Source organism: Bombus flavifrons, chromosome 6, assembly GCF_040668555.2.
Source record: "Bombus flavifrons isolate JBK064 chromosome 6, iyBomFlav1_principal, whole genome shotgun sequence".
Classification (NCBI taxonomy): Eukaryota; Metazoa; Arthropoda; class Insecta; order Hymenoptera; family Apidae; genus Bombus; species Bombus flavifrons.
The window spans coordinates 9,898,608-9,912,500 of record NC_138447.1 but is presented as its reverse complement, the minus strand read 5'-3'; the positions used below and the strand labels follow the sequence as shown (position 1 = coordinate 9,912,500).

Here is a 13,893-nt window from a genome sequence, read left to right as displayed (position 1 = left end):
TCTTTCTCAGCCGCCACGTTGTAAGAACATCTTCATGAAAAATGCCAGTGTCGAAGCACACCGTCCGAAAGCCACGATATAAAACGCAGAGTTTCCACTTGCTTCGGTTTCATCGCATCCTAACTTTTCTTCTCATCCTCTTTAGTCTCCTTGCACTCGCGCACGTATCTGGTCATCACCTTGTCCCCCACCGACAATCCTATTAATCCACTCCGCGACAAGTGCATCAGCACCGAGTTGAACGCGTCTCTCGATCAGATCGCATCGCGTACCTCGAGTACGAAGCATTTGTCCCGTGTTTCGAAAGGTGAAACTTCCAAGCCAAAAGCTATCCTCGATAACCTCGAAGACCTATCCGCAGCAGAAGTCACGTTCCTCTCCTTTTTCACCTGATACGAATCCCAATGATCCGAGAGTACACACAGTACATCGTGAAAAATGGCGTTTTCATATTCACACATATCCGTAGATGTTGACTGCAGCTGCCCTTAAAGTGTCCACAGAATCTACAGAATCTACGGATATAACGCAAGAATCGGCGAAATCAATAAAGAAGATAAATTACTTTGAAACGTAATCGAAGATAACGTAAATAAAAGAAACGCCGCGATCGGACGAACCTTCCACGGAATGTGACATAAAATTATTTAACGCCACTCGTACGACTTTTAAACCGGCTTTCCTCGATTTGTAAAACATTTAAAAATAAACACGGTAATTAAAATAAATAACTCGCAGTACGACATAGAATTGATAAAGTTCAAGATCCTCGCGTAGACTGTCTCGTTATCTGGATACCTGGTCAGAATACTGATTGTTGGGTTGACGTGTAGATAGGTGGTGGTCATGTTCGGTTTGTTGGAGGCGTACTGAATATTCAGTAACACGTCGTATTCACCGTTCGCCACCAGGGGCAGCAACTTGTAGCAATGAGCGTTGTTCGCGTAGCCGGTTAACTTCAGGCTGGCGTACAATTTGGGCAAGTGTAATTCGGCCACTATGCCGTTTAGGTCGCTTAACACGCTTGTCTCTTCTTTGTTCAAGATCGATTGTCAGCGTCGAAGGGTTGTGCACATTTACTGCCTTCGATTGTAATCCCTCGGTGTTCTGGTTTTTGCCAAGTCGAAATTGTCGTATGTTGTTCACCGTAGAAATTCGCTGGAACCGCGCTAGTTTCATGTTGCCAGGAATAGAATCATTTTGAAAGTTTCAATATTTTTGCGTTTCATGGTAAAATTAGGGAACACGAGAGAACTTTAAAAGCAAAGTTTATCAATTGATATTTTGTTTTATTATCCTTGGTTGTTGGAATACAACGATATTAATCGCGTACAGATGAGGTGATCGATCGAACGGATTCTTCCCTTCGTTGCCCAGCGCTATCCCCACTAGCGTGCGTTCGTTAGATGTACCGCGGCTGCTAGCGCGTGCATGCTCTTCCGAGAATTCGGCGGAAGAAGCATAAGGATATGGATGGAACATTCGACACGTCGGTGTCGCGCTTTGACGGCATAGCGCTTTGTATCGCGAAGCTGCTGGAAGGTTCCGTGACACGTGCCGCCACAAAGTCATCTACACAGGTCATACTCATTACTGCATAGAGAGTGGGGGTTCAAAATCTTTTCAAGGGCCATGGATCACTTAGTCAGTCTGAGAATAACTAGCCAACTGTCAACATTCATAACGTTTACTTGTATTTACTATAACTTTGTTTAATAAAATCATATAGTATTGTTTCAACACAAACATTGTGTCTTCCACAGTTTATTAATCTTAATTCCAAGATTAAGTTCTAACATTGGTAAATTGACGAAAAGTTACCCATATTTCTTAGTCGTTCGAAAGATCTTGTTCTCTTGCGAAGAAATTCCTTGGTGTCCTTTCCAATTTGTTAAATTATTTACTGGTTATTCGCGAAAGAAAGTTTTGTAGGTATTGAAAAAATTAATAATATTAATATTAGTAGCACAGTAAATATTCAAATAATATCAATTTTCTTTTTTATTGCGAAAGGAATTTACAATCGGATATGTAATAGTGAAATTAATAAATAATTCTTTTGTTAAGCAATGCTATTACAAGATACAATTATAAAATTAGTTATTATATAAGTTTATCGTCTACATATTTAGTAATAACTTATACCAATAAAGATAATTCGTCATTTATGTGATAGAACATGTTCGTGTACGACACATTTTATTTAGAAAGATGAAATTGCTGCGTGTGATACTAATTCCATGGCGATCGACTACAGATATTTGACTTTACGTGCTGTCTTCTTCGATGCCCTTGCAGTATATGCACGACAAGAGAAGAAATGCGCATTCGAACGGCGAAAGGGAAGAGCAAAAAATGTAAAGATTGCTTAAAGGTGTAATTAAGTAATAGAAATAAATAAAATTGTTTGTATTTGTATTGATTATAGAAACAACAATCAGGGCACTGCAAGCAATGAGAAATAACCAACAGCAGCCAACAGCAACCAGCGACGACGATCTTCTTGGAAATGAGTATACAATGAAAAATGAGATTATTTACTGTAAAAAAAATTATACAAAATGTATTTAGAAAGAGTTTTGATAGATCAGAGTAGTTTAACAATATTTCACAGTCTCGTTACTTATCCAAAACTCACCAAAGAACAAAAATATAAAAATGAGAAATATATGACGTCATTTCCAAGAATCGATGAAATTGTACCACCCTCTGTGAGATCATGTTCTCCTGATACAAAATTGCAAAATCGGACCAAATTTTCACGATTTCGGCTCCGGGAAATTCCTGGAAAATGGCGTCATTTCCAGGAATCGCCTCGATTGTTGCTGAAAAGTGACGTCATTTCCAAGAATTGCCAGAATTGTGCCACTTCCTGCTCCATTATGTCCTGATGTAAAATCGCAAAATCGGCCAAAAATTTTGAACCAAATCTCCAAAATTCTGGTTTCGAAAAATTTCTGAAATGTGACGTCATTTCCAAGAATCATCGAAACTGTGCCACCTCCTGTGACATCATGTTCTCCTGATACAAAATCATCTCAAACCTACTGCGTCCAACAATTTTAACATCGAAAATCTACTTTTCGTTCAACGCTTCCGATTTCTTGAGGATTTGTCAATTCGTTGCCTTCCCATAAAGATCTCTACAAGAAAAGCCACAGTCCCTAAAAGGTATCCACCCGCCAGTATATAGAAGCTGAACAAGACATGACGCATCTTCAAAGTCTTGAAGCTTTTATTTTTGTCCAGTTGCCTTTTCTTCCACGCCCAGCGCGTTTTTCTTGTACTCGCCTCCTTCCATTTTTCTATAATTCCACCTTCGACCGTTCTTCGAATCATTTGCGTTACAGAAGCAAGCAGTGGCCAGTCCTCTCTGGTCTTGAACACTAGAGAGTTTTGCTGTATTTTCCTAGATCGATAAAGGCGCATTTCGTTGTGGATCCTCATGTAATGATGAAGACAGTCACCTAAGCAGGCGGCGCATCGCGATCGAAGCACGTGCTCCTTGCAAGCATAGTAGGTGTCCTTGTGGAAACGCGATTGTAGTTCGGGATCCTGAAGCTCTTGACCGTGAAATATCGATCCGTAGATTTGGCAGCCAGACTTCTGTGAACGATGAAACTTCGTTAATATTAAAATATTAGAAAACCGAGGCTCTTCACAGGCTAAAGTACTTCACTCCTTAATGCAATGCAAAAACCACTTTGCGAGATTTTTTCAAGTTTAATGCCAAAACACCGGTTATATGATTTCATCGATATCGTTTATACTCTATCTCGTGCAGTCAGCCGTTGTTGCAAATAAGTGGCTCAATTATAAATACAGTGACCCGCATTAACATTCGCATTAATAATACTATTTTTAGTTATTTAGTAAAATACCTGATTAATTCTCTAGCCGCGAGGTTTTTCCTGTTGCATTAAGAGACTCTCTATGATAAACTTATACAAAATATAAATTTCGTGCGCTATTTCTTTTTTTTTTTTTTTGCAGGAAAATATATGAATCATCCGTGGATGTAGTGTTAAATGAATAAAGTATGTGTTTCGGTCAGCTACGATATTTCTTTTACAATGCTGGGAAACTATGATGTTCAAGTATCGATACAAGGTACACCGTAAGTATTCGTAATTTGCTTAAGATCATACAAGTACCTTAAGATCCTCCGATGTTCTAATATTTGGTAGAGAAACAGGAATGGTAAGAAACGAAGCCCAATGACTCTGGTGCAGCGCGTTCATTATCAAGTACAATATGAACGTACTACTGAAGAAGATCCTGGTGGAATTGGTTCCCGGTAATCCATGCACGGCGCCAAAAGTCATCAAACGTATTATATTCATGCTAGCTTTTACGAACCCCTGGTATTTTGTAAGAACCAGAAGGGCGATCACGAACACAACAGCATTGGCCGCGTGTATAACTGGCGATAGGAAGGACATGATCTTGGTAAACTCTGATATTTCTCCTGCTCGTTGCGTGAACACGCAAAGACCGTCGTCTCCGTGAGGATACGTGTGTCTGCAATAAAACACATGGCAATCTTGTTATCGATATAAAAGAGAATTCCTTGCGTTTCGTTTTCAAGTAGATTCTTCATCATCATGATTTATCACGGTTCTTTGAGTTAATTTAACATTTAATATACGACGAGGAAATTAGAAACGAAGTGAAAAACGATCTCGAAAAATATTTTTAAAGTAAGCCAAGAGAATTTTGGACAAATGGCATTATGAGGCCATTATCCCGGAGAGATGGCGAAAGGTGGTAGAAGAGAAAGGATCATACATTATTTAAGAAAGGAAATATATTTTATACTTACCTCCTATTTAAAAAACGAAAAGAACTTTCCAGACAACCTAATATAAGTTTTGTTATTTAAAGTTCATTTAGAGTTGGCGATTTCAGGAGTCTTCGTCGTCTTTGATTTGCTCGATTGTTACGCCATAAATATGATATACATATAGAATAACGCAATATATTTGCGTTATCAATAACAGATAAAAAACTAATTTTTTCTCACAGACTAAAAGGAGACACGACCCTGAAAGGGCTAATACAAATTCATCGAAGCTTCTACGTACTTATGAGCAGCAGCGTATGCGTGCCTATCATTCCAAGTCATATAGCATTACGGAGGGTTAAAATTGGAGGAACACGTACTCGACCTTCCATGTATTATACAGGCTCCTCGCGTTCATTCCTATATCCACCTCACCAGTAGCCAAGTCAGCCATCATTCCCACCATGGTTCCGTGACTGCCAATTCCTCCTAAACTATACGGAGACCCAGTGTACACACGCACGCGAAGGCTCGCGTTCAACTTCTTGAACACTATTTTCAGGATTTCGCTATTGTCACCGGTGAACTGTTCCAAGCCTCGTTTAGTTGGGTCTATTTGAAGATGCGGCTCGAAGGATATGGCGTTCGTTCGGACCTCGTACCCGCTTAGATCTTTCGTTTTGTCGAACATCAAGTCCTCGCATGTTCTCCAATCTTTCACATTCAATTTATCATCATTTTAGAATCTACTCACACTATTTTCTAAACGTTGTTACTTTCTTAATGAATTTTATTATCGCGCAGTGGTAAAAATTTTCGTTTGGCTAGTTTATCGCCAAGTTGTTGCTTTATCGTCATAAGGGAAACATTCGACGACGACGAATGTAATTAAACGTGCAAGAAAGTACCGAATGCACACAGTATGTATTAGGTTGTCCGAAAAGTGTCTTTCTTCTACAGACACGTCTTTTACAACGATGCATATTTATACAAACACGAGACCTAATTTGTCAAACGTTGTGATCTTTATTTTGATAGAACAAAATGGATCATACGTAACTCGATAAAATAATATAAAACGGAAAGTGTTGTGCATCCATTATTTCCTTCTAAAACGAAAGAAACTTTTCGGACGACCTAATAAATATGTGTGAAAATATTCAAAATGGAGAACGAAGCAAATGTCTAATTAACAATAAATGCTGTCCCTTCAGTAGCGTCGATAGCGTCGAATTTGTACACGGAGTTCGCAGTGGCCTGAGTTCTAGCTACAAGTTAAGCGACTCACCATCATACTTCTTTTTCAATAATATCCAAGGATGTTCACCGCGCCCATGGAAACGTCCAACGTTCCTCCAAACTTCAGGCGCGATGCTCGAATAAGGATTAAAGGTATAAAGGACAATTCCTTCGATCGGATCGATGCATAGAAATATGGTGGAAAGTCTGTCGTATTCCCAAGCTGTCCACAGGAAATTGTAAGCGTTCACACAGCCGCGTTGCTCGGTTTTCCTGTCTATCAGAATATGGAAACCCTGGAAGTTCGACCAACCAGAGTCCCTTGTCCTTTGCAGAAGCAATTGAAGCTTTGGCTGCGAGGATGCAACCACGATGAATTGGTTCAATTTCCAAAGCAAATATATCACAGAGAACTGTGCGTATATCGTGTACGAATATTTGCCCAGAGTGAACATCTCAAACGCCGTTGATTTCGATTCGGAGATTAGTGCGACCGGTAGATCGTTGAGTAGAGATCGTTGAAAGAATTCATCGTACTCCCCAGCTAATAGAAGAGCGTCGTCTGCATGGAACATCGTGCATGATCGAATGATTGTCATCTGAAAGTGCGATTTTCGTATGATCGTGTATTTTTGATAGATAAAAAAACGTACACGTAATATACGATAATACGTATATTAATTTACTATACATATACAGGGTGGTTGGTAATTGGTGGTACAAGCGGAAAGGGAGTGATTCTACGCGAAAAAAGAAGTTGAAAATATAGAATTAAATTTTTTTTTTTAATTTTTCCATCCAGACAACGATCCACAGTGAGATCTGTTATAACGTACCGCACGCGTACCGAGCGAAAATTCAAAGTCGATTTTCTCGAAAACAAAGCCTCAAACGAAAAATTTTTATTCTATATTTTCGACTTCTTTTTTCGCGTAGAATCACCCCCTTTCCGCTTATACCACCAGTTACCAACCACCCTGTATATACATCGACTATACATCGGTAGTATACTAATTTCGTTATGTATAATCATCTTTGAAGAGAAATTCCTTTTACCTTCCTTTTACCTTTCGAGCCTGTGTATCATATAATGACGTTGAAAAATATAAACTATCGTGACTTCTAATTATTATCATGATATACAGGGTGTTACAAAATTTATCACGTGTAGGACAAAGAAAATATAAATATAAGTGTCCTGTATTACGTCGTTTCTCGTATAATATTCTACAAAATTAAAGTTGTGACTGTATTTTAAATCGATCACTTTTCAACTATGTCTCCATTTAAAACAATAATGCAACTACAAAATGGAAAAAGATATCGCAAATACGTAGTTCATTTTCAACCGTTCGTCGTTCTCCTCACGCTTTTTACGAGACAAACGTTGGTTAATAAGTCCGCGAACGCTCGGTATAGGCAATTAGTTCATATTTCTTTTCAAGTTCTGCTGAGCAATTATAGCGGCATTTTAGTCGCCAATATCGTCATTTTAATCGATATTGAAACATACAAAATGTCCATTTTTTTCAATTAACGGCAAAGCCATCAATCTATAATAACATGAACATTTCATAAGCTTCAATTTATTTTTTCATTGCAGTTATAACTTGAGTACCGTTTTATCAATCAGCTCGTTGTAAGTGACTTTATTTCCAATGGTCGCATTGGCAGTCACCGTAGAGATTGATAAGACAATGTTCCAAGACTTCCAAGTAAGCAAAGCCATAGTTCGTGAGATGCGGTTAATAACACACAGTTGGTCGTTGCGGAAGCTTCTTTACTTTTTCTGCAAAATCATTTGCACTTTGCAACGTTAGGTCAAGTGACGTTAATCGGACTTAATTGTTGCCGCTAAGAATGAAACTGCACTGTTCATTCAATAACTTTGTATAATTCCCATCGGACGAAATCACGAGTCAACTTAATAGATTCGGTTTTACAACATCGTGTTACGTGCTTATTTAATACGTCCCAATGTCCCACGGGATTAATCGTTACGGTATAACGACAAACAATGTACTGATTCACGTCACCGAATAGCATTCCCTTTCCTGTTAGGCACCTACCATTTTCCTAACAATTGTTCCATTTGATAGTCATCTAAATTGACCTGTGTCCATTTTCACATATAATAATGGCTCGATAACGATCACTCGCAATTTTCGACCGTGGCATTTTTACTTTTTATCCGTGTTTCCATTATTTACCAAAAATGCTCGTGTCACGTTGTAATTACACAATACTTCCATTGATAGTAAAATGTAACGATTTCTTCTTAGAGACAATTTTTATTTCTGTTTTCCATTGTTTCTTTTCTCTTTTATTTACCAAAAAAAAAAAAAAAAAAAAATCGCATAATACTTCGTCTAGTAGCAAAATTTTATCTATTCTCCTCCCATATGATTTTTTAATTGTTCAAAGATTGCACTTCCCGTTCCAGGAACTTTCTTGTCAGAAATATCTTGACACTTAGTCATGTCGAGAAACGAGAATGGTTTCCACGATATTTCCGTTCTCCAAGCTTCGCATATAATTACAACGCAACACGACCATTCTTCACAAATAAAGAAAACTCTGCTAAAGGGTAGAAACCCAACGCAATGGCAAGTTATGACCGAGCTCTGCTTAGAAACTTCTATGTAGTTTTAACCTGAGCGTGTCAATGACCTAACCCACGAAATCGTCGTGCAACCGCGGACGTTTTAAAGACGAAGAACACGGTTCTCCAAAGTGGGAGGCCAACCCCACCATTGCCGCTAAGAAGAGGACGAGCCGAGGACAGTTTTGCATCGGTCGTCGGCCCGAGTGCTCGCCTCTTCAGCTGATTTCCGGATAAAGAGGAGAGGGAGTCGTTTGTTTTTCATTTACGCGCGCGAGTTTATCATTCTGTTATCACAGGCTCGCCACGGCTGTCGTTTATCATCGTCTTCGCGCTTTCTTTCTCCGTCATACACTCGTAGCTGGCGCCGTGTCGTGCAAAGCTTTGAAACTTTCCGTACGTGTAGACAGCAGTCGTTGGACACGAGGATTAAACTTCCGAGTCAATTATTGGAGGACAGATACATTGATCGCGAGGCAATTCTTTAGCGAACTGGATCGTCGAGAACGAAAATAGTATCTTCAAGGAAACCGGTTTACAGTTCCACGAAAGACTGAGAGTGGACGACCGGCATCGTGACAGGATGATAGCGATTCGAGGAACAGCGTCGTGGTTCTACCTGACAGTTTTCGTTGTTTGTCACGTGGCTGCTGCAGTGCAGCCCCACATCGTTTTCATTTTGGCCGACGACCTGGTGAGCTGTCAGTCATTTCGTTCATTTGCTATTATAAGCTTCACGTACAGAGTGGTTCAGGTTTCTATCAACGAGACTTTCTCACGTTGTTCTATGAGTATAAAATGGGAAAAGAATGAAATAAAGAAGCCACATCGACGGATCGCGTAACTTGAAAAGTTGAGAAAAGTGGCAACGATTCGTCTAAAGACTATTTCTTCAAATCACCTTAACGATTATTATCCCGTCATCTTGCAATAAATGAACATGCAGAAGTAAGTTATTAATCTCTTGATAATTGAATATTAATCGTGTTTTTACGTAATGAAACCGGTAGAATCATCTAGATATTGAAGGTCGATGTAGTTTCGATGCTAATAAGTATACTCGCTTACTCGTTCATTTATTTATATCTATAAATTATCCCGAGGAAATATAGCTAGAAAAACTTGCGTCACTTTGTACATTTTTTGTATTATCGAAATTTATAAAAGTCAACATACAAGTTACAAACACTTCGATATATCAAGGATATCGACTACCGTTGAAAGAGTTCGATGAATATTTTAATTGTTGCGCCTAATTAAATCCGTCGAACAGGGATGGAACGACGTCGGATTTCACGGGTCGGGACAAATCCCAACGCCAAATATCGACGCTCTGGCATACTCAGGCTTGCTGTTGGACCGCTATTACGTCACTCCAATTTGCACACCGTCCAGGAGCGCTTTGATGACCGGCAAGCATCCCATTCACACAGGAATGCAACATGGGGTACGCGGCTCCGTCATTAACTATTCAAGCGCGTAATCGGCTTGTAAATAAAACGATGTTGCACTAAGGAGGATTTAACAACCGCAAGCATTAATTCCACTGTGGTTCGTTGCACTCCGACAATACTAGTTTCGTTCTATGGAGAGAGGAAAACATCGTGTCGCTGTGTTTGTAACAATTTTTGAACCGGAATTATTTTTTAATAACGAAATTGAGTCAGTTGTTGTATTGCCTGATTTGCGTTAAAAATCGAATATTTGACAGACGAGTGAAACGAAAGATAATATAATTAACTTTATCGACAGCAGTTGTTTGACTTTGGACAAATTAGATATTAATTATCGGATTATAGAATTTTTATGAAAATTACGCTGCTATATTTTCGCTATTATATTTACAAATTATTTACACCAACTATTCGATCTCACTTATTTCTCACTTTGTTTCCATTGACTTCATACTTACGGCGAAAGTATAGCCGACCTTTAACTGTTGGTATTACGGAACCTTACAAAATTGGTATTTCGGCGAGACAAGGTTCGCGTTTTTAATTATGAAAATTCGAGAAATCGGAGTATAATTAACGTTATATGGCGTGGAATTAGGTTCTGAAATGCGCCGAGCCGAGAGGACTCCCTCTTCACGAGAAGCTTTTACCGCAATATCTTCGAGAACTTGGCTATAGCACGCACATCGTTGGTAAATGGCATTTGGGATTTTACACGAAAGAATACACACCTATGTATAGAGGATTCGATTCGCACATTGGCTTTTGGAGCGGTCATCATGATTACTTTGATCATAGTGCCGTGGAAAGTGTAAGTAATTTAATTTGCATCTTTTAACAGCGTATCCCGAAAGAGACTCGGACAAACTGTTAAATATACTATACACACGTTAATGTACTACGTATACAGAAAAATGGCAGCAAAAGTATCTTTACATATCCTAATTTTCTAAGGAAGGATTTTTTAGGATATTTTTTTTTTTTTTTGAAATTACAAATTCTTGCAATGGTACGAAATTATTATTTTATTAAACGATACGAAATTTATTACTGTTGGATCTAATTAACTATCATACGAATGCGATAATAAATAAATGCGGTGGCGTCCAAATACTTTCCGTAGTCACTGTGTATTTTAAACGTCATTAAAAGTAACGCATTTGTTTCTTGTAAAAGATCGAGCTACGTACTTTGTATCTGACAGTAGAAACGCGGAAAATCTTGAGGAGAAAGAGATTTAAATTATTTTCTAAACCGTTCATTCTAAATTCTTCGTTTAATTTAATTACGCCGTCAAAGGGTTAAATTAAATCGTTAAAGGAGGAGAATACTGTACAATTTAATTTAAATGCAGCCATATTGGGGATTAGACATGAGGAGGGGATTAAATCCAGCCTGGGATCTCCACGGCCAATATTCCACGGATATTTTCACGAGGGAGGCAGTGAAACTAATCAATGATCATAACGCCAGTCGTCCAATGTTCCTCTATTTACCTCACGCGGCTGTACATTCCGGAAATTCTTACAATCCTCTGCCAGTACCCGACCAAGATGTAGCCAAGTTCACCAATATCTTCAATTACGAGCGTAGGCGCTTTGCTGGTAACTAGAGTACGCTTTTTTTACCAATCTACGTATCATTTTAACACTACGATTATCGATGACTAAGGCATGAAACTTGTACTAATAAAAATTATCGTCCTAAAGTGTGTTGACACTTACTTATTTCTAATAGAAACAAAATTCACTTATTTATTTCTGTAATTAGAAAATTACTAGAAGGAAAACTCAGGATCGTTTTATTCTTCGCTAGAGATTTCGTATAACATCGTGATATAGAAAGTAGAAAAAGAAAAAAGAGAGTAATAATCTAAATTTTCTCTGTAACTAGTCTTCCAGTTGAGACGAATGTGTTGAAGCTTGGTGCAAGATGTTTTCTTTTGCTATACAAATCGACGAAATCGTTCACGAATTCTTGCACTTATGCTTAGTTTTGAAAATACATTGTTTCAAATTATAAGTCGTTGTCCCGATTACTCTGACAATTGCAGCGTTAATAGCGTTAGCTGTTGTTTTTCAGAAAACGATACGATGACTTTATTGCAGGTATGCTGAGCAAGCTAGACGAGTCGGTTGGCCAGGTGGTCGAAGCGCTTCGCAAGAAGGGGATGCTAAAAAACAGCGTGATCGTGTTCTCCACGGATAATGGCGGGCCACCGGCCGGTTTCAATTTAAACGCCGCTTCGAATTGGCCTCTGAGAGGCACAAAAAACACTCTCTGGGAAGGTATTACTGAAAGAACACTCACCTGTATATGATTTTCCAATGCGAGAAAATGAAGCACATATAGAATTGAACGACCAATTTATCCTTATTAGGAGGCGTTAGGGGAGCCGGTTTATTATGGTCACCAAGATTAGTGCGTCCTGGGAGAGTGAGTAGACAATTGTTTCACATCAGTGACTGGTTGCCAACGCTTATAACAGCTGCTGGGGGAAATCCATCTAATTTGAGCATCGACGGGATGGACTTATGGTATGCGCTGAGTGAAGACACAGAATCGCCACGAAAAATGGTTCTTCATAATATCGACGATATCTTTGGAGTGGCGGGAATCACGTATGGAGACTGGAAGTACATTCAGGGTAAAAAGTAATTGTAGCTTTATCATCAGGAAATTAGGAGCTGCAATGGCGTGGTAAAGTTTCCGGTCGATTATATATTTATTTCTCTTTATATTCCAGAACGATACCTGAAGAAATTTTGAAATAATATAATATGAGCGTTGCAAGTTAAAAAAAGAAACAGTTCAATAAATAAGCACTGTTATATGGTTTTATAATATCAGTTAAAATTCTTTATTAGAATAGAAAATATTGGAATATAAATATTATACATATATTTATAGTATTGGAGTAGATTATATCACAATACTTCGATTTAGAAAATATTGGAAGATTATATTTTAGAATACAAAAAATTCATGTGGCCGGAAAATTTTGTAAACTACCGTGTATTATGGTTTCTACTTCTCAATTTCATTCGAATTCGTTTTATTTAATTATTATATTTTCTGGGTTCTAAGGGTCTACCTATAATGGTCAATGGGACGGTTGGTATGGCCCATCCGGAAGGGAATGGGTTTATGATATCGGAGGCGTGATCGGGAGCACAGCTGGTCGAGCAGTGGCCAGCGTCGGCTTGACTTTGTCTGCAGACGCTATTCGCAGGCTTCGGGAAGATGCTATGATTAAGTGTCCTCCGAAAAATGATAGTTTGCCACTATGCAAACCGCTGGAGGCGCCTTGTCTGTTCAATGTCCAACAGGACCCTTGCGAGGATAATAATCTTATAAATAAGTGAGTGAGACAATTTCTATAATATCAACGTTTTCAACGTCTTTCTTTTACCGATGACACACGCTTGATAATGCGATTTGCTTATTTTTTTGGGGATTCAAGGTATCCTTCTCTCGTGACCGAGCTGCGAGACAGGCTACGTAAATTAAACGCCACTGCGATATTACCTGGCAACCTGCCATGGGATAACAGAGCGAATCCAGATTATTGGGATCACACGTGGACTAATTTCGGTGACTATCTGAACGTATTCGCGAATAATGTCAGCTGAAGCTACAGGAGAAAGAAAACGGACAAAGGAATAAAGTTTAGCAAAGTACGTTGGTATCTTCGTATATCTTTAGACACGCAGGACTATGAGGTAAATGCATCTCGAAGGGAATCTTTATTAAACGTGTTGATTTTTCCTCGGTTGCCTTTAGACCAGCCCTAGACCATCATCCTGTCCATATGG

At 38.7% G+C, this 13,893-nt stretch overlaps 2 protein-coding genes and 1 pseudogene across 2 annotated transcripts; 1 reads left to right on the top strand and 2 right to left on the bottom strand.

The window, feature by feature from the left end:
* LOC138181291 (uncharacterized) overlaps positions 1 to 1,825 on the bottom strand; it is a 1,878-nt pseudogene extending 53 nt beyond the window's left edge.
* A 1,079-nt stretch (positions 1,826 to 2,904) lies between these two features.
* LOC138180742 (uncharacterized) lies at positions 2,905 to 7,766 on the bottom strand. The gene is made up of 5 exons (XM_069114867.1): positions 7,641 to 7,766; positions 6,072 to 6,621; positions 5,164 to 5,497; positions 4,155 to 4,521; positions 2,905 to 3,606 (listed from the first exon to the last, which is right to left on the bottom strand). The coding sequence occupies exons 1-5, from the start codon at positions 7,749 to 7,751 to the stop codon at positions 3,088 to 3,090; spliced, it is 1,881 nt and encodes a 626-aa protein (XP_068970968.1). The 5' UTR covers positions 7,752 to 7,766; the 3' UTR covers positions 2,905 to 3,087.
* A 1,036-nt stretch (positions 7,767 to 8,802) lies between these two features.
* Positions 8,803 to 13,846, top strand: LOC138180780 (arylsulfatase B). Its single transcript, XM_069114955.1, has 8 exons — positions 8,803 to 9,318; positions 9,898 to 10,071; positions 10,677 to 10,889; positions 11,433 to 11,682; positions 12,187 to 12,366; positions 12,459 to 12,725; positions 13,166 to 13,439; positions 13,542 to 13,846. Exons 1-8 carry the CDS (start codon positions 9,208 to 9,210, stop codon positions 13,708 to 13,710), a joined length of 1,638 nt encoding a protein of 545 aa, XP_068971056.1. The 5' UTR covers positions 8,803 to 9,207; the 3' UTR covers positions 13,711 to 13,846.
* Positions 13,847 to 13,893: the final 47 nt, after the last annotated feature.